Consider the following 26,792-nt stretch of genomic DNA (forward strand, 5'->3'; position numbering starts at 1 on the left):
TGTTTCCTTCTAATTAGAACTATTAAAAAAAAAAAACATTTCAGGGGCGCCTGGGTGGCTCAGTCAGTTAAAGGTCTGACTTTGGCTCCGGTCATGACCTCACGGTTCAGGAGTTTGAGCCCTACATCGGGGCTCTCGGATGTCAGCGCGGAGCCCACATCAGATCCTCTGCGTCTCTCTCTCTCTCTCTCTTTCTCTCTGTCTCTTCCCTGCTCGCACTCTCTCTAGTTCAAAAATCAATGAACATTAAAAAAAAAAGAGAGAGAGAAACATTTTACTCTGGACTGTATTTAGAATAGTCACCCCGGAACCAAGTTTAATATTATAGGTGAGGTAACAGAAGCCTCAGCAAAGCTGGCAGTGGGTCCCAAGATCAGAGAGCACGTGATGCATCTCACTTCCTCTGACTTCCAGTTTCACTCATGAAACCGTTCCAAGGCAGGAACATTTGGCTAGGTGATACAAACCTACATTTTTGTGCAGAGTGTACTTTCCACTTTTTCTCTTCCGCTTCCTCCACATCCTCCTTTTCCTCCTCCTTCAGCATTGAGTTCCGTCTATCCATCTTTATTTTTTTTTTTTTAATTTTTTTTTTTTCAACGTTTATTTATTTTTGAGACAGAGAGAGACACAGCATGAACGGGGGAGGGGTAGAGAGAGAGGGAGACACAGAATCGGAAACAGGCTCCAGGCTCTGAGCCATCAGCCCAGAGCCCGACGCGGGGCTCGAACCCACAGACCGCGAGATCGTGACCTGGCTGAAGTCGGACGCTTAACCGACTGTGCCACCCAGGTGCCCCCCGTCTATCCATCTTTAAGTGACTGTTCTCTTATTCATGTAATGTACCAGCGTCTGAGCCAGACGCTGGGAACCCGAGAGACAACATTGCAACAGGTCCCACCCTTAGTTCAGAGAGGCTGTAAATAGGTGAATGAAATACGGAAAATTCTTCCTTTTTTTCAAATTTTCACAAACCTGGCAGGTTATATGTTGCATGTCACTTTGGCGGGTTTGCTGCTGAGATGATATTTATGATATGATGGCTTTAAAATTCATTATATACATATATTTTCCCCCCACTGGTTACTACTTCTGTGTATTTGTTTCTTTGTTTAATTACAGGGTGTTTCTGGATCCTGTGGTATTCCCCGTTGTGCTATCTCCTCTTTTCCAGATATTTCATTTGTTTCTGCTTTATAATCGTGATTGTGTAATGCACTTGGGATTTGAATTTACCAAGCGAGTTTATCTTCATTATCTCTGATTCTTTGTTCTGATTATCCTTGTTGGCTCTTAAAGCTTCCTTAGTGTTCTTGTTCCTTAGTCACATTTAAAAGTTTTAACAGTAGTGTGTTTGGCTTTCTACAATCGGTATTTCCTTTTAAAATCTCCTTGAAAGAAAGTGATACTGATAGCTTTGTACTTGCGTGGAATTCTTAGCTTTGTGTACTCTTTTCCAGATTACTGCTAACTGCCTCTTCTGTCGGTGTTTCAGTACTGGTTCACTGAATTCTTCTCTGTTTTCTTTCTACTTTTTGAAGTTTGCTTTTTTTCTCTTTACTTTAGATATAAGTATGGGGTGTTTATGAATTTGGGGTGGCTGTTGCTAGGAGAAGTCACCTTATTACTAAACTCTACCGCCTGCCTAGGTAGACTCCCAGCTCAGGGTTTCCTGACTTAATATTTTTTTCCAATGGAATAGAAATACATATTTATTATAGAAAAATTAGAAAAATCAAAAAAGTTTAAAGAACAAAATGAGTACCACCCATAATCTTAGAACCCAGATATAAATACTCTAAACATATTTTCTTTTTTCTTTTTTTTTTTAATTTTTAATGTTTATTTATTTTTGAGGGAGGGAGGGAGAGAGAGAGAGAGAGAGAGAGAGAGAGAGAGAGAGAGAGAACGTGCACAAGCAGGGGAGGGGCAGAGAGAGAGAGGGAGACACAGAATCTGAAGCAGGCTCCAGGCTCTGAGCTGTCAGCACAGAGCCCGATATGGGGCTTGAACTCACAAACCGTGAGATCATGACTTGAGCTGAAGTCGGATGCCCAATCAACTGAGCCACCCAGGCGCCCCTCTAAACATATTTTCTAATAGGATTTTGCAGATATACATGCAATTTTTTTCACATAAGTGGGATAATTTCTTTATATTCTTCATTTTTCCATTCAGCATGATAATGTGGGATTTCTTCCATGCCATTAAAAATCTTGGAAAATAGCGGTGCCTGGGTGGCTCAGTTGGTTAAGCATCTGACTTCATGATCCCAGGTCATGATCTCATAGTTTGTAGGTTTGGGCCCCAAGCCTCGGGCTCCATGCTGGCCGTGTGGAGCCTGCTTAGGATTCTCTCTTGCTCTCCCTTTGCTCCACCCACTCTCTCTCTCTCTCTCTCTCTCTCTCTCTCTCCCTCCCAAAATGGATAAATAAAATTTTTTAAAAATCTTAGAAAATACACTTGATGATTAATATTGTATCACATGGATCTATAATAATGTTTTAGCTAGTCTTGCATCACTGAACAGTTAGCTTGTTTCCAATGTTTGCTCTTATAAGATTTTATTTATAAGTAATCTCCACACCCAACATGGGACTCAAATTTACAACCCTGAGATCAAGAGTCTCACATTCTACTGACTGAGACAGCCAGGCGCCCCGTGTTTGCTATTATAAATAGCACTGTAATTTAGAAGCCTCATTATATGTAAATTTTTGTTCTTATCTTGAATTATTTCCTTAAGATAAATTGTTGGGAGTGGAATTGCTGAGTTAAAGGTTATGAACATTTCCTTCCCTCTATTACAAAAGTTGTATATGTTGAGGGCAAATAGTGAAAAGTAAAAGTGCAAGGATTATTGACCTCATTCTCTTAGTCTCAGTCAACCACTAGCTGAGAATGAAATATTCACGTGTACATGTGTGTCCAATTTTCTCCACACAACTCTGCTGATATTATCTGTACCGTTCCAAAACATTGTTTTCCACTTCACACTATATTTTGGACATTTTTCTTTATCAGCAGAGATATATAAACGTGTTCTTTTTCTCATGCACTTAAGTATTCATGGCAGTAACTTCTTTTTTCCCCAATGTTATTTATTTATTTATTTGTTTGTTTGCTTATTTATTTATTTTTGAAAGAGAGAGAAAGAAAGAGCAAGCATGAGAACAGGGAAGGGGCAGAGAGAGAGGGGGACAGAGGAACTGAAGTGGGCTCTGTGCTGACCTCAGAGAGCTCAATGCGGGGCTTGAACTCATGAACCGTGAGATCATATGTGAGTTGAAGTCAGACACTTCACTGGTTGAGCCACCCAGGCACCCCTATAAACTTGTTCTTTGCAGGAGCTATGTGATCTTTCATTGTCTGAATCAACCATAATTTACTTAAATTATTTTCTATTGATGGATGTTTAGATTGTCTTCAATTTTATTGCAGTATACATCCTTGTACATACGTCTTGTTGGTTACATCTTCAAGGTAAGTTTTTAGCAGTGTAATTTCCAACTCAAAAGTTATGCAGTTTCTAATTTTGACATAGACTCCCAAATTGTTCTACACAAAGTTTGCACTAATATATGCACGAATGTATGAGTGTCAGTTCCCTCTTTATTTTTGGATGCTGGGTATCACCAAAGTCTTTCATTTTTGCCAAAATGATAGTCTAAAAGTAGTATATCGTTTTTGTTTTTGTCTCTATTTCTTTAATTTTGGGTGACATTTACATTGTGTGTTTATTAACCACTTGTATTTTTTTTCCTGTCAACTTTTTATATCCTTTGTCCATTTTTCTATTTTTTGGTGTTAATTTGTATAATCAATTCCTGTATTATGGATATTAGCTGTCATATGTGTTTGCCATTTGCCTTCTATCTTTGTGGATTGCTCTGTTTGTTTTTAAATTTTTTAAGGGGCACCTGGGTGGCTCAGTCAGTTGGGCGTCCCACTTCAGCTCTAGTCATGGTCTCGCGGTTTGTGAGTTTGAGCCCCACATCAGGCTCTGTGCTGACCGCTCAGAGCCTGGAGCCTGTTTCAGATTCTGTGTCTCCCTCTCTCTCTGCCCCTCCCCTGCTCATGCTCTATCTCTCAAAAATAAATAAACATTAAAAAAATTGATAAATTTTTTCCTTTATAGGGTCTAGGTTTTATATTTCATATTCTATTTAGAAAGGTTTTCCAACTCCAAGGTTTTTTTTAATTCACAAATTTCTGTCTAGCATTTTTATGGTTTTACTTTTTACTTGTAAATCTGATCTACATAGAACTTATTTTGATGTAAGGAATAAGGAAAGCTATATAGCTTTATTTTCTTTTTCAAATAGCTAGCTAGTTGTCCAACATCACTTACTAAATAATCTTTCTTTTCCTAATTTGAAATGTTGCCTTTTCATGTTCTAAATTCCCTTCTGAATAGGGGTCTATTTTTGGTGACTCCAATCTGTTCAACTGATCGTTTGACCTATCCCTTCTTTCGTACCAACTCCTTATTTTACTGGAGTTTATATTTTAAAACCTGGCTTCGTTTATTACTCTGAAAATGTTAAAACTCATGATACACATTGCCAAATTACTTTCTAGAGTTATTATGTCGATTTACCCTGGACACTCACCAGCACTATAATCTTTTAGAAATTCTTTGCCAAGGTGATTGGAAATGTTCCTTTGTTTCTCTAATATTAGCGAATTAATTTGTGTGAAATGTCTTTATATTTTTTTCTGAGTTTTCTATTGACATACATATTTTTTACTTGATATCATGAACTTTCATATACATACGTATAAAGCCTAACAATGTTCATGTCCCTTTAATATTAAAGACATAGCTCTCTGGTGTATTTATTACCAATATATTTCCCAACTTGGCATATGCTTTTTAGTGACTACACTTTATGATATAATAAATTCAAAAATTTTATTCAATCTATTTAAGCAATCTTCTTTTGTGATTGCTTTTCTTATTTAAAGAAATCCTCCCACCAAAGACTAGATAATCATTCGTTTGTTTCTAAAAGATTCTAGTTTGCATGTCTGGAAGCTTAAAGTATTGTTGCTATCTTAAATAAAATTTAGAGAAGTTGAGGGGCACCTTCCTGGCTCGGTCAGTAGAGCGTGTGACTCTTGATCTTGGGTCCTGAGTTTGAGCCCCATCTTGGGTGTAGAAAAGTTGAAATGGAGCATTTCTGTCATGAAGGCATACTGCTGTGATGTAGAGTTTTCTCTGCATTTATATGATTGCATAATTAGAATTTAAGGATTTATAACTAAAAGCTATTTTGTATAATTTAAAATTATTTTGAAACTATGGGTATTTTTGCACATTGTTTTTTCCCCCAAATAGTAACAGAATTTCAGGAATTAGGTCCTGTTTAGCCAAACTGTAGAAAGAGCCCAAATGTCCATTGACTGATGAATGGATAAAGAAGATGTGGTATACACACACACACACACACACACACACACACACACACACACAGAGGAATATTACTCAGCCATCAAAAAGAATGAAATCTTGCCATTTGCAATGATGTGGATGGAGCTAGAGTGTATTATGCTAAATGAAATAAGTCACTCAGAGAAAGACAAATACCATATGGTTTCACTCGTGTGGAATTTAAGAAACAAAACAGATGAACATATGGGAAGGGGGAAGAAAAGAGAGCGAGGAGGGGCACCTAGGTGATTCAGCTGGTTAAGTGTCTGACTCTTGATCTTGGCTCAGGTGGTGATCTCATGCTTCATGAGATCGAGCCCCACATTGGGTTCTGCACTGATGATGCAGAGCCTATTTAGGATTCTTTCTTTCCCTCTCTCTGCCCCTCCCCCACTCACGCTCTCTGTCTCTTTCTCAAAAATAAATAAACTTTAAAAAAAGACAGAGAAAAGGAAACCCTAAGAGAGTCTTTTTCTTTTTTTAACATTTATTTATTTTTGAGAGACAGAGAGAGCACAAGTGGGGGAGGGGCAGAGAGAGAAGGAGACGTAGCATCCAAAGCAAGCTCCAGGCTCCTGGCTGTCAGCACAGAGCCTGATGGGGGTCTTGAATCCATGAACTGGGAGATCACAACCCGAGCCGAAGTTGGATGCTGAACCGACTGAATCACCAAGGCTCCCCTAGAGATTCTTAATGATAGAGAACAAACTGAGGGTTGATGGAGGGACTTGGGTGGGGGATGAGTTAGTTGGGTGATGGGTATTAAGGGGGGCATTTGTTATGATGAGCCTTGGGTGTTGTATATAAGTGATGAATCACTAAATTCTACTCCTGAAACCTACTGTAATTTAACTACCTAGAATTTAAATAAAAATTTGAAAAGAAAAAAAAAAGAATTAGATTCTTTTGTGAAAATTACTATTATGTGTTTGAGAGATAAAGCAATTTCAAGACATAATGCTAAATTCCTTTGATTTTTATTAAAAAATGTTTTTTAACATTTATTTATTTTTGAGAGACAGAGGCAGAGTATGAGCAGGGGAGGGGCAGAGAGAGAGAGGGAGACACAGAATTCGAAGCAGGCTGCAGGCTACGAGCTGTCAGCACAGAGCCCGCCGTGGGGCCCGAACTCACAAACCGTGAGATCATGACCTGAGCCCAAGTCGGACGCTCAACCGACTGAGCCACCCAAGCGCCCCGAATTCCTTTGATTTTTAAAAAAATACACAGTATGCATAATTAATGAGAGATGCCATGTTGGATGCATTCAATGAGCTAGGTATTGGGATTTACTCTTTTAGAAAAATAACCTGGACAAAATCAAATGGTTTATTTCTGTGTACCACACACTGCTTCCAAGCCATTCTATAAAAAAATACAGGAATGTTAAGAATTCATATAGCTTTATTTAAAGAACCAAAAATTCTTGTTATCTGATCAAATGAGTCATAAGGCTGTTTAAATTCCATTGATTAAATGGTAACCATGAGTCATCACATTCTTGGAAGCCTTGAAGAATCTTCTAGGAAAGCACACCTAACTTTAGTGCAGTTTGCTCGGGTTTGCAAATGCTGTATTTTGCACTTGTCAATGATTAAATAACTCTTAAGTGCATGTATTAAGTGCATTTATATTTATCTATAGTAAAGCACTTGAACTTGCTAGACATGGAATCCTTTCTCCCCATCTTCTCTTCCCCCACCCTCAGAGGGTACTTCAATGAATGGAAGCTAAAAAATAGAAAACAAGACTGGAGGGGCGCCTGGGTGGCTCAGTCAGCTAAGCGTCCGACTTCAGCTCAGGTCACGATCTCGCAGTTCGTGGGTTCGAGCCCTGCGTCAGGCTCTGTGCTGACAGCTCAGAGCCTGGAGCCTGTTTCCGATTCTGTGTCTCCCTCTCTCTCTGACCCTCCCCCGTTCATGCTCTATCTCTCTCTGTCTCAAAAATAAATAAACGTTAAAAAAAAAAAAAAAAAAAAAAGAAAGAAAACAAGACTGGAGGCACCTGAGGTCCAACTGAGTGTACAACAGGCTTATTTATAGGGTTGGCCTGGACTGAGATAAAATAAAGTTAGCTTCAGTTACAAAAGTGTTGTTGCTCCCTGTCTCCAGACACTCTTCCTCTTGGATTTGGAGGAAGAAAAGAGACCTTTAAAACAAAACATACAGAAAAGCCTGTTTCCGCTTGCAAAATTCAGTATTTCTTTTTCTCCTACCTAGCTAAAAAGGACCATTTTTTAAACTTTTTTTTTTTTTTTTTTTTTTTTTTTTTTTTACTGTGGTAAAATATACATAGCATAAAATTTGCCACTTTATTTAAGTATACAATTCGGTGGCATTAAGTACTTTTACACTATTGTGCAACCATCTCCACTCTCCATCTCCAGAACTTTTTCATCCTCCCAAATGGAAGTTCGGTACTCCATAAACAGTGAGTCCCCATGACTCCCTTCTTCCCACCCCCTGGTAACCACCCTTCTACTCTCGTCTCTATAAATTCATCTAGGTGCCCCAGACGAGTGGAATCACACAATATCTGTTCTTTTGTGGCTTATTTCACTTAGTATGAGGTCTTCAAGGTTCATCCATGTTGTAGCGTGTGACAGGATTTCCTTTTTATGGCTGAATATTACTCCATTGTTTGCATATATCACATTTTGTTTGTCCATTCATCCTTTGATGGACACTTGGCTTGTTTCCACCTTTTGACTATTGTGAATAACGCTGCCGTGAACACTGGTGTACCCAGTCAAGTAACATTTAAATTGCAGTGGAACCCTGCTTCTTCCTCCCCTTTCCCCTCCTCCGTGCCCCTGTTCCCGTCCAGGTCTGAATCCCTCAGCGTTGGGACAATAGCCACAACAGCCGCAAGGGTTGATGGAGAGAGAATTTTTTTTAAAACCCCTTTTACCTTTACCCTTTCTTCCTTGGCTGGACTTTGTCCGCCCAGGTTTATTTATAAACCACGAAAGCTCATTAACAGGACCAAGCACTTCAGCAAGCCACCTTTCCACCTTTCTTATTGCAGGAAGGCCCTCTGAAGGGATAAGGCTGTGGGACATGGCTGAGAATAAAGGCAAGACAGACTCCATCAGGATGAGTATGCAGGGATGCCAGACAAACAACGGGTTTGTCCAGAACGAAGACATCCTGGAGAAGGACCCGGACCCAGGCAGCCGGCTGGACGGCGCCGTGGCCGTCCTTGGCCCTGTGGAGCCCGACCTGAAGGACATCAGGCCCTATGCGGGCATGCCCAAGGAGGTGCTGTTCCAGTTCTCAGGCCAGGCCCGCTACCGGCTGCCCCGGGAGGTGCTTTTCTGGCTCACCGTGGCTTCGGTGTTCGTGCTCATCGGGGCTACCATAGCCATCATCGCCGTCTCTCCAAAGTGTCTCGACTGGTGGCAGGCGGGGCCCATGTACCAGATCTACCCGAGATCTTTCAAGGACAGTGACATGGATGGGAACGGAGACCTAAAAGGTGGGTTCGGGAGTGGGGATTAGGGCGGGGCCGGGATGCAGCTGGTTTATGGCTCTCAATCCTCAAAACCGAACTGTGCCTGGTTTGGGCGCTAAGGACATTCCGCTGTGACTGGTCACGCCGAGCTTCTCCTTGTTTATGATATTCGAAAAGCCATTCAGCACCACCCGGCAGTTCTCGGCACGATGAAAGGCTCCTCGCTGCATGCCTTTGAGCCCCCAGTGAGTTGTTTCATTTATTGCCCACTAAGTATATATGCTTAGTTCATCGATTCTGACTTCTTATGTGGAACTCATTTCCTCCTCAAATGCTTCCTGCTTCTGTGCACCTTCTAGTTGGTTATCTCAGAGTGACAGCTTAGAACTGCTTTCCCAGTGTGTGTAGGGGCTAGTTTGGTAATCTAGCTGAGTTTCTTATTAGTGAATAAAGCATACATTATGTTTTTAGAAAAAAATTAAGTGATATCTTTAAAAGGTATAGGCTGGGGCGCCTGGGTGGCTCAGTCGGTTAAACGTCCGACTTCGGCTCAGGTCATGATCTCACGGTCCGTGAGTTCGAGCCCCGCATCGGGCTCTGTGCTGACAGCTCAGAGCCTGGAGCCCATTTCAGATTCTGTGTCTCCCTCTCTCTCTGACCCTCCCCTGTTCATGCTCTGTCTCTCTCTGTCTCAAAAATAAATAAACGTTAAAATAAATAAATAAATAAATAAATAAAATAAAAAAATAAAAGGTATAGGCTGAGTCTTTAAAGTTTAAATCCTGAGAAATGAAGGGAAGGAAAAAAGGTATTAGCAGAGTGTTGGGCGTTACTTGAATTGAGGATTGTTTAAAATAATATCCCTATTAGTAAAAATAAAATGAAACACAAGGTAAACCTTATTATTTTTTTATTAAAAAACTTTTCTCATGTTTATTTTTGAGAGAGAGAGAAAGAGCGTGCGCAAGGGGGGAAGGGGCAGAGAGAGGGAGACACAGAGTCCGAAGCAGGCTCCAGGCTCTGAGCTGTCAGCACAGAGCCCGGCGCGGGGCTTGAACTCACGGACCGCGAGATCATGACCTGAGCCAAAGTCAGACGCTCAACCGACTGAGCCACCCAGGTGCCCCCCCAAAACTATTTTTTTTAAGTTCCGCCAATAATTTCTGAGTCAAGTGTAGAGCATCCTTATACTGTGTTGCTTAAATCAGAACACTTTTAAAAGTAAAATTTTGCCAGACAGCACATGTAAACAGGAGCTGTCCTGGACAACTTGCTTGATACGGTCGCTCTAGTTCAGGTAACGATAAGAAACAAACAAGGTAATTTTTGATCAGACTTAGTTTGAAAAAAAAAATAAAAGAAAATGATCTAATAGAGTATGGGAACTGGGGATGAGCTTAATCTAATGTTAAATGCTTATTTATTTATTTTGAGAGAGAGAGAGAGAGAGCGCACACGCACACAGCAGGGGAGGGCCAGGGAGAGATGGAGAGAGAGAAGCCCAAGCAGGCTCCACCCTCAGCACAGAAACAGACTCGGCGCTCAGTCTCACAACCAGAAGATCATGACCTGAGCCGAAATCAAGAGTCCATTGCTTAACCGACTGAGCCACCCAGGTGCCCCAGAGTTTAATCTAACTTTAAAATCTAACTTTCAAATAGGATCTTGAAATCTCTAACTTACCTTAATAATTAATGAAAGGCTATGTGATGGGGCACCTAGCTGGCTCAGCCTGTTAAGCGTCCAGCTCTCGGTTTCTGTTCAGGCTGTGATCTCAGGGTTTCGTGGGTTTGAGCCCCACATGGGCCTCTGCACTGGCAGCATGGAGCCTGTTTGGGATTCTCTGTCTCCCTCTCTCTCTCTCTCTCTGCCCCTTCCCTACTTGCACTGTCTCTTTCTCTCTCAAAAATAAATAAACTTTAAAATTTTTTTGAAGATTACTTTAAAATAATTAATAAAAGGCTTTTCTTTTTCATGCTTGATATATTTTTTTGTATCTTCCTGTGTCCTCACTAATTGAAATATTGGGATGCCTGGGTGGCTCAGTTGGTTAAGCGTCTGACTCTTGATCTCGGCTCAGGTCATGATCCCAGTGCTGTAGATTTGAGCCCTGCATCGGTCTCCATGCTGACTGTGTAGAGCCTGCTGGGGATTCTCTCTCCCCCTCTCTCCACCCCTCCCCTGCTTGAACTCTCTCTGAAAATAAATTAATAAACTTTTAAAAAAAATAAATGGGGGCACCTGGGTGGCTCAGTCGGTTAAGTGTCCAACTTCGGCTCAGGTCATGATCTCATAGCTCGTGAGTTCGAGCCCTGCGTCGGGCTCTCTGCCGACAGCTCAGAGCCCGGAGCCTGCTTCGGATTCGGTGTCTCCCTCTCTCTCTCTGTCCCTCTCCCACTTGTGCTCTGTCTCTCTCTCAACAATAAATACATGTTAAAAAAAATTTTTTTAAGTATTAAAAAATTAATAAAAAATTAATTAAAATATTATCCGTCCTTCAAGGTGCAGTTGAAACTCTTTCTGCATTAATTTTTTTTTTTTTTTCCATTAGAGAGTGAGAGAACAAGCAGGGGAGAGGGGCAGAGGAAGAGAGGATTCTGTCTCTTCCACTCAGCATGGAGCCCAACGCAGGGCTCGATCCCAAGACCCTGGGATCATGAGTTGAGCTGAAATCAAGAGTCAGATGCTCAACCTACTGAGCCACCCAGGTGCCCCTATATTAATCTTTATTTAAGCTTTCAGTCAGAGCATCTATTCCCCTCCCCAGAGCTCATGGGACTTTGGACTGTTTACAGTCCCCTCTGATACCGCCTTGTAACCTATCCTGGTGACTTCCCTTCCACCACCCCTCATCTCTGCGTGGCCTTAGCACCTGCTCCCTTTATGTAGTAAATGCTTAGCAAAAGTGATGTTTTGACAAAATAGAGCTAAAATCCCTAAACCCAAATAAACTCCCCACTTCCTGTAATCTTGTAATCTCCTTCTAGATATATCCCAAATTCCCATACACAGGGCCATGTCTCATCAGCTCCTATGTTTGCCTTTTCTAGTAACTTTGCCTTGAGGGACTAGTTGTTTCCTTTAATCAATAGGTATTTGTCCTTGAGGTTGAGGGGATTTGCTTGTTACTATTGAAGGAACCACTCCAGGTTTCAGTTTGTTTTTGGTGATTGCCTTCTGTCCCCTGGAGTGGGGGCCTGGGATCCCTTGTTTACTTTGTATCTGCCCAGCCCCTTTGTTTTTACCATCCTGTTCCTTTCCTTATTCTTTAATTTTTTTTTTTTTTCAACGTTTATTTATTTTGGGACAGAGAGAGACACAGCATGAACGGGGGAGGGGCAGAGAGAGAGGGAGACACAGAATCGGAAACAGGCTCCAGGCTCTGAGCCATCAGCCCAGAGCCTGACGCAGGGCTCGAACTCACGGACCGCGAGATCGTGACCTGGCTGAAGTCGGACGCTTAACCGACTGCGCCACCCAGGCGCCCCATGTTCCTTTCCTTATTCTTAAGATATCTTGTATTGTTCTGATTGAAATCAAAATCCTTTTGTTGGTGGTGAATAGTCTGAGAGGTCTCACAGACACCCATATGGAGGAACTGAGGTACAAAGGGGACAAAAACAAGCATCCTATAATAGGGGAAGAGCCCCAATGCCAGGAGTCAGGAGACTTTGTGCTTTGGTCTCAGTGACCTCCAGCCTCCTGTGGGACCTGTGACAGGCTCTGATTGTAGGAAGCCATATAGGGGTCCCACCCAAAGTTACTGGAGATTGAAGTTACTACACTCAAGTCTGATCTGCAATTAGGACTCTGAACTGGGACCGCACACACACAAATACACACTATCTGCTAATTATCCCACAAGGTTCCAAGTACAAGGAGTTTCATTCCTGTGTCTCTTCTCAGCCAAATCTAGAATTCTCTTCTGTGTAAATGATTGGCTTCAGCATTGTCCAAAGGGTATAGAACGTGAACCACGTAGATAATTGTGAATTCTTTAAGGAGCCACATTAAAACAAGTACAAAAGAAACAGATGAGAAATTCATTTTAATAATAATTTAATTTTAGGGGCACCTGGCTGGCTCAGTCAATAGAGCATGTGACTCTTGATCTTGGAGTTATAAGTTCAAGCCCCATGTTGGGCGTAGAGGTTACTTAAAAATAAAATCTTTAAAAAAATTTAATTTTAATTTAGAATCCATTTTAATAATAGTCATTTAAAGTATTTTGTTTAAGCCAACATATCAACATATCATCAACATAAAATATTACTGAGATATTTTACATTATTACATTCTTAAAAAAAATTTTTTTTAATGTTTATTTATTTTTGTTAGAGAGAGAGAGAGACAGAGCATGAGTGGGGGAGGGCAGGGAGAGAGGGAGACACAGAATCCGGAGCAGGCTTCAGGCTCTGAACTGTCAGCTCAGAGCCCAACGCAGGGCTCGAACCCACGAACTGTGAGATCATGACCTGAGCTATAGTTGGACAGTCAACTGACTGAGCCACCAAGGGGCCCCTACATTATCATATTCTTAAGAATCCAGTGTGTGTTTTGCATGTACAGCACATCTCAATAGACGAGTCACATTGCAAGTGCTCAATGGCCACATGTACAAATGGCTGTCATACTGGACAGTGTAGCTTAGACCGTGTGTTACTCTTCCTTGTCCCTTGGCACTTAGTCCAGCACCTGGCTTAGATTAGGTGTTCAAAAACCATGTGTAGGATAAATTAGCAATACTGTAGCCTTGATTTTAAATATAATCTATGAACAAGGCACAGACAGATGTTAATGTTTTCCATTTATGTTAAAGGTCAAAGGTTATTGCTAAAAGACCATTTGATGCTACTGGTAGAACTAGACTTTTCTATTTGAATTTCGTCAAATTCAACAGAATTCTGAGTATTTCTGTTTCAATATACATATTTCAATTTTAGCCATATTGGTTTTGTTTTTAATCCTTCGATCAAAAAGTCAAACTTTATTTCTCATGGCCTTGACTTTTTTCTTCAGGCATTCAAGAGAAACTGGACTACATCACAACTTTAAATATAAAAACTATTTGGATTACTTCATTTTATAAGTCATCCCTTAAAGATTTCCGACATGGTGTTGAAGATTTCCGAGAAATCGATCCTATTTTTGGAACAATGAAAGATTTTGAGAATCTGGTTGCAGCCATACATGATAAAGGTAAACTGAGTGGTAGGTGGGTGTGGGGGGGGGGGGGGTTGAGAAAAGCATTCTCCAATTGCTTACTTAAAGCATTTTTTTTCCTTAACAGACCTGTATTTGTCTAATATAATCTCTTCCTAACATTTGAAATATTTTCACTCATTAGGTTTAAAATTAATAATTGATTTCATACCAAACCACACCAGTGATAAACATGCTTGGTTTCAACTGAGTCGGACCCGGACAGGGAAATATACTGATTATTACATCTGGCATGACTGTACCCATGAGAATGGCATAACCGTACCACCCAACAACTGGGTAAGTACCGACTTGTCTGATTTACAAAGAGAAAATGGGCAGATCTTCGGTGATTAAACTGGTTATCTATAAAGTCCTTTTAAGGAAAAAAGTGAATGGGTATAGTTTTGGGGGAGGGGAAAATTTCCCAAATAAATAGAAATAACCTACCCAAGGCTTGTAATCATTTGGATTTGGACTTTTTATTCCATTGTGGAACTGATGTGTTTTAGCACATTAAAGCCTGTACTTTGTTACTAGCTTCTTCCTCCCTTACTTCCCATGCCGTCAGACTTGGACTCCATGTCCTATTAGGTCAGTAACGGTCTTGCTGACTCCTCCGTCTTTCTGACTCCAGACTCCTGTGTCTTTCTGACTGTGTGACTCCCCTGTCCAGTAAAACCCCAGCCATAAATGAGCCTGACTGTCCACTTTCTCTTCGCCTGAACTTTGGTGTCTGTGCCTTCAGAGACATCACACATCCATTGTCCTCACCTGAACTGAGGCATCCAGTCTTGGAATTTTACCATCCAGGCCTTCTCTCTTCCTCAAACACCCTTCTTGCCATCTCTGCCTCTTATCATGCTCAGCGGCAAGTTCTGCTTCGAAGGGAGACCAGAAGTCATCAAACCTGCCTGCTCCTATACCCACCCTCTTCCTACTCACCTTTTTTTACGGCAGAGGCCGCGTCTGTCTTGTCTGGGGTTACCAGACTTATAAGTAAAAATCCAGGAAGCCCAGTGAAATCTGAATTTGCATAGTTTCTGAGTATATTTCATGGGACATACTTACACTAAAAATGATGCACTGTGTATCTGAAATTCAGATTTAATTGTATGTTTTGTACTTTATCTGGCAACTCTGCCCCTGTCCTGGTCTGGTCCCCCCACCTGCTCTGGTTCATGTCTGTCCTGCTTTCTGCAGAACTGTTTACCCTGGATCCTCTGGATCTCTACCCTCCAGTCCCTCCTCCTCTCTTCCTGACCTTCTCCAGAAACACTTAAAGAGGCTGACTCCTGGGCATCAACTTTTAGATGAACCAAGGGCACTCAATATCAACACGTATCAATGCTGACTGTGTGATCTTCTCCCCGCCAACCTCTTGTACCCCAGGTTTCGTGAATAGTACTAGTATGCAGCCTGGTGAGCGGGTTATCAGCAATCCTGGCAGTTTTAGCTCCTTAATTTTTCTTTTCCCCAATCCCGCACACTTGTTGAAATGATTACAATATTAACAAGCATTTACTAAATGCATGCTATGTGCCGGGCTCTGTGCTAAGTGTGTTATATTCATTCCTTCATTTAATCTGCCCTGCAAGCCTATGAGTTTTAATTCCTGTGTTGCAGATGAGCAGTGTTAAACACCTTGCCCTCCGTCACACAGCCAGTAAATGAAAGGGCTAATGATGGCACTGTCCCACTATACAGTCTACTTTTAAAAATTGCTGCCCATACTTCCAACCATATCATCTCTTGCCTACAGGCCTGTAACAGCCTCCAGTTTCTCCATCCTTCCATCTGTTCTCCACTATAGCCAACATTGTTGGCTTTTTGGGTTTGTTTGTTTTTGTTTTTTTAGTAGTTGATACATGGATACCTGGGTGGTCAGTTGGTTAAGTGTCTGACTCTTGATTTCGTCTCAGGTCATGATCATACAGTTTGTGAGTGAGTTCTGCATCGGGCTGCATGTTGACAGCACAGAAGCTGCTGGGGATTCTGTCTCTATCCCTCTCTGCCCCTCCCCCACAGGCACTTCTCTCTCTCTCTCTTTCTCAAAATAAATAAACTTAAAAAATAGTTGATACATACCAAAATATATGTAATATATGATAGATGTATAAAACATCTTGTGGCATAACCATACAATGGAATACTACTCAGCCATACAAGGAATGAACTATTGATAACAGGCAACACCATGGATGAATCTCAAAAGAACTATACCGGTGAAAGAAGCCAGACAGAAGGTACATATTATTCCACTTAACATGAAATTCTAGAAAATGGAAACTCATCTGTAGTGACAGGAAGCCGATTAGTTGTTTAGGGATGGGAAGGAGATGGGGAGGAGTGGAAGATGGGGTCAGGGGGTCCCAAAGGATGGATATATTCACTATTTTGATCATGGTGAGAAGTTCACAAACATATACACATGTTGAAACTGATCAGATCGTACACACAATATGTACAGTTTATTGTGTTCATTTATACGTGAATAAAACTGTTAGAAAATATAGGTAATATGTATCTAAGTAATAATATAGTGAACATCAATGAGCCCATCCCCAAATTAAGAATTGAACATTACCAACACTGCTGAAAATGCCTGCAGGTTCCTCCCTGTCCCTCCCCACGCCTCCTCTTAGGGGTGACCACTGCCTCACATTTGGGGGTTTTCCAAGTCCTTGCTTTGTGTTTTTCCTATGCTGCATATGCTGCATATTTTTAAAAGATTTATTATTTAGTTTCTCCTGTTTTGGACTCTATGATAAATGTCCTGGTGCATGTAAATCTCCTGTAACTAGCTTTTTCACTGTTTTTAATGTTCATCTATGTAGAGTCCGGTAGCTGTGGTTTATACATTTTCTTTCTTTTTTTTTTAACGATTATTTCTGAGAGAGAGAGAGAGAGAGAGTGAGTGTGCATGAGCGGGGGAGGGGCAGAGAGAGAGGGAGGAGACAGAGGATCGGAAGCAGGCTCTGTACTGTCAGTGCAAAGCTTCATGCAAGGCTTGAACTCACAAACTGTGGTCCTGAGCCAAAGACTGATTGAGCCAACCAGGTGCCCTATGCTTTTTCACTGTTATGTAATATTCCATTGTATAAATATTCCATGATTTACTTATCCACTCTTCCACACTGATGGGCAATTGGACTGTTTCCAGGGGTTTATTTTATTTTATTTTATTTTATTTTTTTACTAGTATTAACGATGCCATGGTAACATTCTCATTAGTCTCTTTGTCCCGGGGTGCATGTACAAGAGCTTCTGAAAGGCAAATGGCTAGGAGTGAAATTTCTGGGTGCACGAGACTGCATGCTGACCTCTGCAAGATAATACCAAACTGGGGGCGCCTGGGTGGCGCAGTCGGTTAAGCGTCCGACTTCAGCCAGGTCACGATCTCGCGGTCCGTGAGTTCCAGCCCCGCGTCGGGCTCTGGGGCTGATGGCTCAGAGCCTGGAGCCTGTTTCCGATTCTGTGTCTCCCTCTCTCTCTGCCCCTCCCCCGTTCATGCTCTGTCTCTCTCTGTCCCAAAAATAAATAAACGTTGAAAAAAAAATTAAAAAAAAAAAAAAGATAATACCAAACTGATTGTCAAAGTGGTTGTACCAATTTATATCCCCTCCAGCAGTATAAAACATACATATTCTCCTTAACTTACTGGTACTGCCGGACTTAATAATTTTTACCAAGTGAACCTAAATTAGTATCACCCTGAGGTCTTCCTTTTCCATTTATCTAGTTGCGAATGAAGATTTATCTGGTTACTAATGATGTTGAACATTTATTCGTACATTTCATTCACTTGAGCTTCCATTTTGGTGAAACACCTGTTTATGGTTTCTTTCCTCAGTTTTCTTTTGGGTTGTTTGTGCCTTTGAAATTGGTGGGGTTCTTTTTGTATTCTGGATACCCATCTTTTCTTGGTCGCATAGACTGTAAATATCCTGGTTTGTGTCAGGGCCTGCGATGAGGGTGTGTTTCCTTGAAAGGCGGCAGCTGCCACTTAGCTCCACCCACTTGTTTTAGTGGCAATTTGGACCCACCATGACTGGGTCTTCCAGTTAAAAAGAGAAAGATTTGTGCAAAATCCCCCAGTTTGTAAATGTTGTCCAGATGTTTTCTTTTGCATGAAATGAACAAAAGCCCAAGCTAGAGCCCTGAGGAACCGCCCCATTGAAGGAACCAAGCTGACTTAAAAGCAGCAGCGAGAGAGGCAGGAAAGTCTGCCAGGAGAGTCATGCTTTGGAGTCACATTTGTGAGCATTCCTAGAAAGAGGAAATCAGTGCCAGGTGCTTGAAGCTGCTAGATTTCTTTTATTCCTGAGGGCTAGAGGGTTTTGATTTTTATTATTTTATTTTATTTTATTTTATTTTATTTTATTTTATTTTATTATTGTTATTTTTTTAAGAAGAGTTTTAAGTGGATGATTCTACTAATGTTCTGAGGATCCAGTTTAAATATCCACTCTGTGGATTCAAACTCCAAGACCAATGGAATGTATCTTTCTCCCCAGTTGACCATCATTTGCATTTCTTCACAAACAGGAGTCCAGAGCCTGGATAGAAGGTTCAAGAAAATATGTTAGAAATGTCTGCTCTTTAGGTTCTTTCTGGGACTCGACAGCTCCACTCCCATTGCCCCCCCCAGGCCCATGCACCACTGCCCGCCCCCCCCAGGCCCATGCATCACTGCCACCCACCTGCACCCTCACCACCAGCTGCTGTGGGCCCAAGAGGGGAGCAATTTCCTTTGGTCTTGGTTTCCAGTGACCCCTCACCCCAGGCGCATACTTGCCCTTCCAGACGAAGCTGACTTCCCACCTTGCTGCATCCTGCTCCTGCTGTGTCCCCACACTCAGTGGTGGGACATTGCTGACTGGGCTCTTGGTTTGGGCGTCCCTTCTGCTTCCCCACTCTTCCCTCTGGCTTCCCACTAAGGGGCCTGGGAGGGCTCCCCTGGCCTTAAAAGGGGCTCAAGCCCCATCTCATTCTGATCTGCCCCACTCCATAGCCCCGGCAGCAGCAGATACGGCCAATGGGGAGGGGCGCTCAGCTCCAAGATGCCCCCAGCCGACCTGTGCCTCAGTAGGTGTGGCTCACACCTAGTCTTCTTCCTTCCCACCTTGCCTAGTCCTTGCTCAAGGTCAGATGGTCCCATTTGGGGCACAAGAGGGAAGGCAGGAGGGGTCCGAGCCCCCTACCCTCTGTAAATGGGCTCCAGCCCACCTCACCGCCACCCTGGAATCTATTGCTGTGAGGGAAATGCAGTCCACCCATTATCCAGGAGGCCCAGGTTCCCTGTGGCAGCCCACCTCAGGTGGGCCGCAGCCACTGCCCGACCCCATCCGCTTCCACCCTAGGCCTTGGTTTCCCCATGCCTCACACGGGGCACTAATAACAAGGAACTAGCCTTGCTCACTCCCACCCTTCCGCTCCTCTCTACCCCTCAAGGTTCTGGTTCCATCTTTCCTCTGTTCACAAACTACCTCTGGACAGTGTGTTGTTTTTGTTCAATGTTTCCATTCTTAGACAAACGTCATCACTGCCATGACCACCAGATGTTCGTCCTCATTGCTTCCTGCTGTTCTGCCGGCATCCCCCTCCTCCAAGATGCTCTTAAGGGAAGGGGCTTGGGGCAGAGCAGGCTGGGTTCCCGACCACCCCAGTCCCAGGGAAAGTGGGATGCTGTGGCAGAGCGAGGCGGGGGGACCTGTATTAACCATTGAGGGTGTAGGGGCCACCTCCTCCCCATTCTGCCAGGGAAGAGGTAGCCATTATTTGTCCCAGCCTGGTCCTCCCTCCCCCAATCTGGTTTCCGATTTGTAGTTACTTGAATAAAAAAAATATCCTGTTCTGGAGAAAAAAAATGTCCGCTCCTTAAATTGGCCTCATTCTACATTTGAGAGCATTGGTTTGCTATTGCGGTTGTTATGAACAGCTTCTACTAGACAAATATACCCCAACTACGTCTGTGCGGCATTCGTGGGTGACATTTTAAGGAATGAATTTATCCAGTGCTCTCCCTAGAAGGAAAATTCTGAGGATTTGCGCACTCCGCCTGCACCGGGCCAGGGATGGCAATGATTGTTTCTTTGCGGGCAATGCCATTACATGGATGCTAAGAAGGTGATATGCTGTTTTCTGTTTGCTAGCTAAGTGTGTACGGAAACTCCAGTTGGCACTTTGACGAAGTACGAAACCAATGTTACTTTCACCAGTTTATGAGAGAACAACCTGATTTAAATTTCCACAATCCTGATGTGCAAGAGGAAATAAAAGTGAGTACAGATACCCCCACAGACTTCTCCATTGCATGGGTATAGAGGTGGGTACCCGATACGCTTTGTGTTGAACAGTACTTGTTCAGGCAAAACCAAGTAATACGGGGCGCCTGGGTGACTCGGTCGGTTAAGCGTCTGACTTCGGCTCAGGTCATGATCTCGCGGTCTGTGAGTTCGAGCCCTGCGTCGGGCTCTGTGCTGACCGCTCAGAGCCTGGAGCCTGTTTCGGATTCTGTGTCTCCCTCTCTCTCTGCCCCTCCCCTGTTCATGCTCTGTCTCTCTCTGTCCCAAAAATAAATAAACGTTAAAAAAAAAAAAAAAAAACAACAACCAAGTAATACAATTAAACTCTGGGATTATGGAGTCTGAGGCAAATATTAGACCCTCAGGCATGCTGGTCGTTCCTTCCTCACACAACGGATGGGGGAGGGAGGCAGAAATACCTTGGTAACTTAGCCCTGAGGTACCCCTCTGCCTGTGATGACGAGAGGATGGAGTGAGGTGCGCCAGAGTGTGGGCATTAGATCTGAGCCTGCATCTGGACCCAGCGCCACTGCTGCTACCGTGGGCTTCTGGGTGAGATATTTGGCTTTCCGTGTCTCTGACCCCTCATCTGTGAAACACGGTCGAAGGCGGTATTCGTCTCACGGGCTGTCTGGAACATTGTGGGACATGACCCGTGCACGGCCTTCTGTATCCAGGTCGTGTTCTAAGCACTGGAAATGCAGCCGCGAATAAAACCTGCTCTCAAGGCGTTGTCTGCAAACCGAGGGGAGGGCACACAGTTACCAACTAAACGGGTAACGTGTCGGGTGGTCCCTGAGGGTAAGGGACGTCAGAGTGCCAGGCACAAGTTGGTTTGGGGCCATCCCTCCGTGGAGGTCCTGTTTGGACAAAGACCTGAAGTTTGAAAGGGAGCCCCGTGGATGTTTGGGGGAAGAAGGTTCCAGGCGGGAGGAAGAGCCAGTGCAGAGACCTCGAGGTGAGAGCGTGCTTCGTGTGTTTCAGGAATGACGTGGAGGCTGGTGCATCCAGTGACCGGAGGGAGCAAATGGAAATGCAGGACACCAGCTAAATTTTCATTTCAGATAAACAACGAGAAAGATGGTATTTGGGACCCGCTTCTGCTAAAACATTACTCGTGGCGCATCTGAAATGAAAACTTAGTGGGGTGTCCTGTGTTTTATCTGGCGAGCCTGCCAGTGCATAGGAGTGACACGAGAGGGAGGGTTAGGGGCTGAGATCCAAGAAGTGGAGATGAGGGGCGGATCCCACGGGGCCACGAAGGCTGCTGTAAGGGATTCCTGCTGAGCTGCTGAAGATCCCTCCGTGGCCCCTCATAGGAGGCTTCCTGTCGGCGGTCACCACACAGTGATGGTTCCAATACCCAACACGGCAGACATCAGCTGTGGTGTTGCTGCTGCTGCTGCTGTGGCTGTAGTGGGCAGGGATTCAGGTTAGTGGGGGAGTGCTCTGAGGTCGGTAGGTGGGGAGGGGACCCGAACAGAACAGAGAGCTGTGGGTCCCTTTCTATAGCTCGTACCCTGTCAGCTGAAGGGTGAGGGTGCAGGTGGCCACGCTGGAGCCACCGAGGGCGCCCACAACCCTTAAGTTTGTTCTTGTTTTTTTTTTTTTTTCTTTTCTCTTATGTTTATTTACTTTTGAGAGAGAGCGAGAGAGAGAGGCAGACAGAGAAGGAGACAGAGGATCTGACTTGGGCTCTGCACGGATAGCAGTAAGCCCGATGCAGGGGCTTGAACTCACAAACTGTGAGATGATGACCTGAGCTGAAGTCGGATGCCTAACCAACCGAGCCCCCCTGGGCGCCCCTCTTGTTTTTAAGTACTACCTCTAGGGAGATATAATTCACATAAACATAAAATGCACCCCTTCAAGTGTATAATTCAGTGGTTTTAGTCTCTTCACAGAGTCGTAAAGCTATCACCACTGATTTCACAACATTTTCTTCACCCCCCAAAGAAGCCCTATATCTATTAGCAGATACTCTCCGTGTCTACCCGCCCCCCCCCCCCCATTGCCGGCAACCGCTAATCTACTTTTTGTCTCCGTGGATACGCCTGTTCTAGACATTTCATATAAACAAAGTCATACAATATCTACCTGTATGTCTACGATATGTATCTGTATTTATAATCTATATTTAATAAGTTGAGAAACTGCCCAGCTCTATTCCAAATCAGCTGCACCATGTTTAGTCCCGGTAGCAATGTGTGAGGGTCCCGATTTCCCCACATCCTTCCTTGCCAGCCCTTGTTACTGTCTGTATTCTTGAGTACCGTCATCCTAGTGGGTGTGTAGTGACATCTCACTGGCGTTCCGATTTACGTTTCCCTGATGGCTAATGACGTTCAGCATCTTCGCATGTGCTTATGTAGTTTATTTTTATATCTTTGCTGGAGAAATGTCTGTTCACATCCTTTGCCCATTTTAAAATTGTGTTATTCGTCTTTCTATTGTTGGTTTTAAGATTCTTTTGAAGTTTATTTATTTTGAAAGAGTGTGAGCAGGGGAGGGACAGAGAGAGAGAGGGAGAGAGAATCCTAAGCAGGCTCCGCACTGTCCAGAGCAGAGCCCTACCTGGGGCTTGAACCCACAAACTGCAAGATCATGACCTGAGCCAGAGTCGGATGCTCAACTGACTAGGCCACCCAGATGCCCTGGTTGTAAAAAAAATTTGTATAGGGGCGCCTGGGTGGCTCAGTTGGTTAAGTGTCTGACTCTTGATTTTGGCTGACAGGGAGGAGCCTGCTTGGAATTCTCTCTCTCTCTTTCTGCCCTTCCCCCATTCTCTCTCTCTTTCTCTCTCTTTCAAAGTAAATAAAATAAACTTTAAAAAAGAATTTTATATGTATTCTGGATACATGATTTGCAATTTTCTCCCATGCTGTGGGGTGTCTTCTTGCTTTCTTGATGGAGTCCTTTGAAGCACAAGTTTTAAATTGTCCAATTTATCCGGTTTTTTTTTTTTCTTTTGTTGTTTGTACTTTAGTGTCATTTAAAAACCATTGCCTAACCCAAGGTTATGAAAATTTTTTATGTTTTCTTTTCCTAGTTTTATAGTTGTAGCTCTTACATTTTAGGTATCTGATCCACTTTTTAAATTACCTTTTATATATGGCATGAGGGGGTCCAACTTAATTCTTTGGCATGTGGCTATCCAGTTATTCCCACAACATGTGTTTAAAAAAAAGGTATTCTTTCCCCATTGAACTGTCTTGGAACCCTTTTGAAAATCAACTGGCCATAAATGTCAGGATTTATTTCTAGACTCAATTCTTCTCTATTGATCTGTAGGTCTGTTCTTGTGCCAATACCACAATGTCTGGATTAGTCTAGCTTTATGGGAAGTTTCAAAACTGGGTCGTGTGAGTCCTACAATTTTGTTCTTCTCTTTCAAGATTCTTTGGCTATTTTGGGTCCTTGTATTCCTTTCTTTCTTTTGGCGATCAATTATTATTATTATTTATTGGAGTATAGTTGACATACGATGTTATATTAGTTTCAGGTGTCCAACATAGTGATTTGACAATTCCGTATATTACTCAGCGCTGCCCACAGTAAGTGCAGTCGCCATCTGTCACCATACAACAATGTCAAGAATATTATTGACTGTATTCCCATCGCTGTACTTTTCAATCTCCATGACTTGTTCTGCAACTGAATGTTTGTACCTCTTAATCCCCTTTATCTCTTGTGCCCATCTCTCCACCGACCTCCCCTCTGGCAGCCGCCAGTTTATTCTCTGTATTGAAAAGACTGTTGTTTGTTTTTGTTTTGTTCTTTAGATTCCACAGGTAAGTGAAATCATATGGTATTTGTCTTTCTCTGTTTGACTTATTTCACTTAGCATAATCCCCTCTGGGTCCATCCATACCGATGTAAATGGCCAGGTCTCATTCTTTTTATGGCTGAGTAATATTCCGTTGTGTGTGTGTGTGTGTGTGTGTGTGTGTGTGTGTACAGACCACATCTTCTTTACCCATTCATCTGTGAATGGACACCTGGACTGCTTCCATAGCTTGGCTATTGTAAATAAGGCTGCACTAAACATGGGGGTGCATGTATCTTTTTGAGTTAGTACTTTTGTTTTCTTTGGGTAAATATCCAGGAGTGGAGTTACTGGATCATATTCTTTCCATATGAGTTTCCATATGATCAGCTTGTCAATTTCTGCAAGCAGCCTGCTCCTGGGATTTGAATAGGGATTGCATTGAATGCGGGCATCAGTGTGGGGCAGCATTGCCACTCTAACAATATTAAGTCTTCTGAACCAGGAACACATGATGTCTTTCCACTTGTTTAGGTCTTTAATTTCCTTCAACATTGTTTTGCGTTTTCACTGTGCAAGTCTTGCATTTTGTTGTTGTTGCTGTTAAATATATTCCTGTAGACTCCTTACTTCTACGGCTGTTTTTACTACACATGTTTAATGTTTCCCAGAATTTAGATGAATTTAGATGATCTGTTCCAGAAGTAGGCACCTTGTCAGTGCAGCCTTGTCTCTTTGAGGTTGGGGAGAGGGGGGTGGGGCAAAGAAGGTTAGTTTTAACCTTCTTTGCTGGAGGGTGGACACTGTCTTCCTTCACCAAAGATCATTTACACACCCCCACCTGTACCTTTCCCCGCCCCACCCCGCCCCCACACACTTTTGGGCATTTACTTTGTGCCAAGTGCCTTACCTGGATCATCTCATTTATGCTCTGACCAAGCCTTATTTAGGAGACTGCAGGATCATTTTACAGAGAAGGAAACTGAGGGTGAAAGAGGTGAAGTCACCCACCTGGGGCGGATTGATCCAGAGCAGGATTCAAACCCAGAGTCCATCCTCTTACCCACAACCCCACTTCCGACTTGAGGCAAACCCGTTTCTGTCTCTGTGCTTCACTTTTCCTACACAGTTTTTCAAGCGGTTTCAGTTGGAACTTCATAAATGTGGTGGGGCGCCTGGGTGGCTCAGTCGGTTGAGCGTCCGACTTCGGCTCGGGCCATGGTCTCGCAGTTTGAGAATTGGAGCCCCGCGTCCCGCTCTGGGCTGACAGCTCAGAGCCTGGAGCCTGCCTTGGATTCTGTGTGTCCCTCTCTTTCTGCCCCTCCCCTGCTCACATTCTATCTGTCTGTCTGTCTGTTTCTCTCTGTATCTCAAAAATAAGTAATAAACATTAAGAAAAGAAAAAAAATAGAAATTCATAAATGTGAGTATAATCCAGTCGGTTTATCAGGCAGTGGATTTTTCTCCAGGCTCCTTGTGTGGCAAATAGAGATGGATTGTCTGGAGATGTTTAGACAAGTGTGATCAATTTTGTCCAAAGGTGCCAGCCAATACATTAATTATTTTTTGACTGTTCCAGCCGTTCCCTTGCAGGCATCCAAGTAGTGGAACGAGAGCCTTATTTACTACTCTCAACAGAATGAGATTCCCCTTGGGATGAATCCTTAACTGCCTCCAGTTGAAGGTTAGACATTTTTGTAAGGCTGGTATAGAAGATTTGCTTCTAGAACTATAAATAAGAAAGGCCAAGAAGCTGCAAGGAAAGGCTCTTTGCTGCTGAAGAGGGACTTTTCACATGAAGGGGACTTTCCAACACCCTCCTACCCCCCAGCAGCACTTATCTCTGCAGTAGAGCTAAGCAGGTTAATTATTTGCAACCCAGCGAGTTTGTGGTGGGGAGGCATTTGGAATGATTCCTGCTTGCATACCAGCTTGCACTCATGGCGACTTCTTGCTTCTGGCTCCCATCAGATTTCAGATTATCTGCACAGTGGGAGGCAAGCGGGGGGCACACAGCACACAGCACCCTCGTCTCTCCTCTCTGTATCCTCCTTGCACTGGCCTTCAGGGGACTTGGCTCTGCCCCGAACCTCTCGGGGCTTGAGTGTGTTTACCTCGTGAAGTCTAGAAGCCTTCTTGGGAGAAGGTGGAGGCTTACGTTTGTATGGCATTTTGGACGTTTCCAGCCACTTTGGTTTTTACTTGCGATCAAGTCTCTTCTTTGCCAAATGAGCGAACAGAAGTCCAGAGAGCTGGGTTAGTAGCAGAGCAGGGAAGAGACTCCACACAGCCCAACCCTCTGCCTGAACGGTGTCAGGACCCCGAGCCCGCCATGTGGAAATGTTGAGTGCTGGCATGTTCATGGCCACTGGGGACAGGGAGCCCAGGTACCCCACCTCCACCCACCCCACCCCACCCCCCACCCCGCCCCGGCTTAAATGTCAGCTCTGCTCTGCTCCTACTGAGCACGGTGTTGGTGGTGAGGTGGTGAGGATTTGAGTTTACAAGGTCTTAGGGAAATCATTTTCCATTTGCATTTTGGAAATCAGTGGCTGTGGAGAAGGGGTTTGAGTGGGGCAGGTCTGGAGGCAGAGGGGCCAGGGGAGAGGATGGGTCAGTCATCAGGGA

The 26,792-nt window shown here is 43.4% G+C and overlaps 1 protein-coding gene across 2 annotated transcripts in view; it reads left to right on the plus strand.

Moving 5' to 3' along the window:
* The first annotated feature begins 8,409 nt into the window (after window positions 1–8,409).
* Window positions 8,410–26,792, plus strand: part of SLC3A1 (solute carrier family 3 member 1) — a 37,799-nt gene continuing 19,416 nt past the window's right edge. Inside the window, exons 1-4 of one of the 2 annotated variants that reach the window (XM_045445894.1) lie at window positions 8,410–8,912; window positions 13,908–14,087; window positions 14,236–14,390; window positions 20,246–20,371. In XM_045445894.1, the coding sequence (XP_045301850.1) occupies window positions 8,495–8,912; window positions 13,908–14,087; window positions 14,236–14,390; window positions 20,246–20,371 (879 nt within the window). In that variant the 5' untranslated portion in view covers window positions 8,410–8,494. The remainder of the gene's footprint in view (window positions 8,913–13,907; window positions 14,088–14,235; window positions 14,391–20,245; window positions 20,372–26,792) is intronic. The other variant, XM_045445895.1, reaches the window with a different exon arrangement.

Source organism: Leopardus geoffroyi, chromosome A3, assembly GCF_018350155.1.
Source record: "Leopardus geoffroyi isolate Oge1 chromosome A3, O.geoffroyi_Oge1_pat1.0, whole genome shotgun sequence".
NCBI classification, from domain to species: domain Eukaryota; kingdom Metazoa; phylum Chordata; class Mammalia; order Carnivora; family Felidae; genus Leopardus; species Leopardus geoffroyi.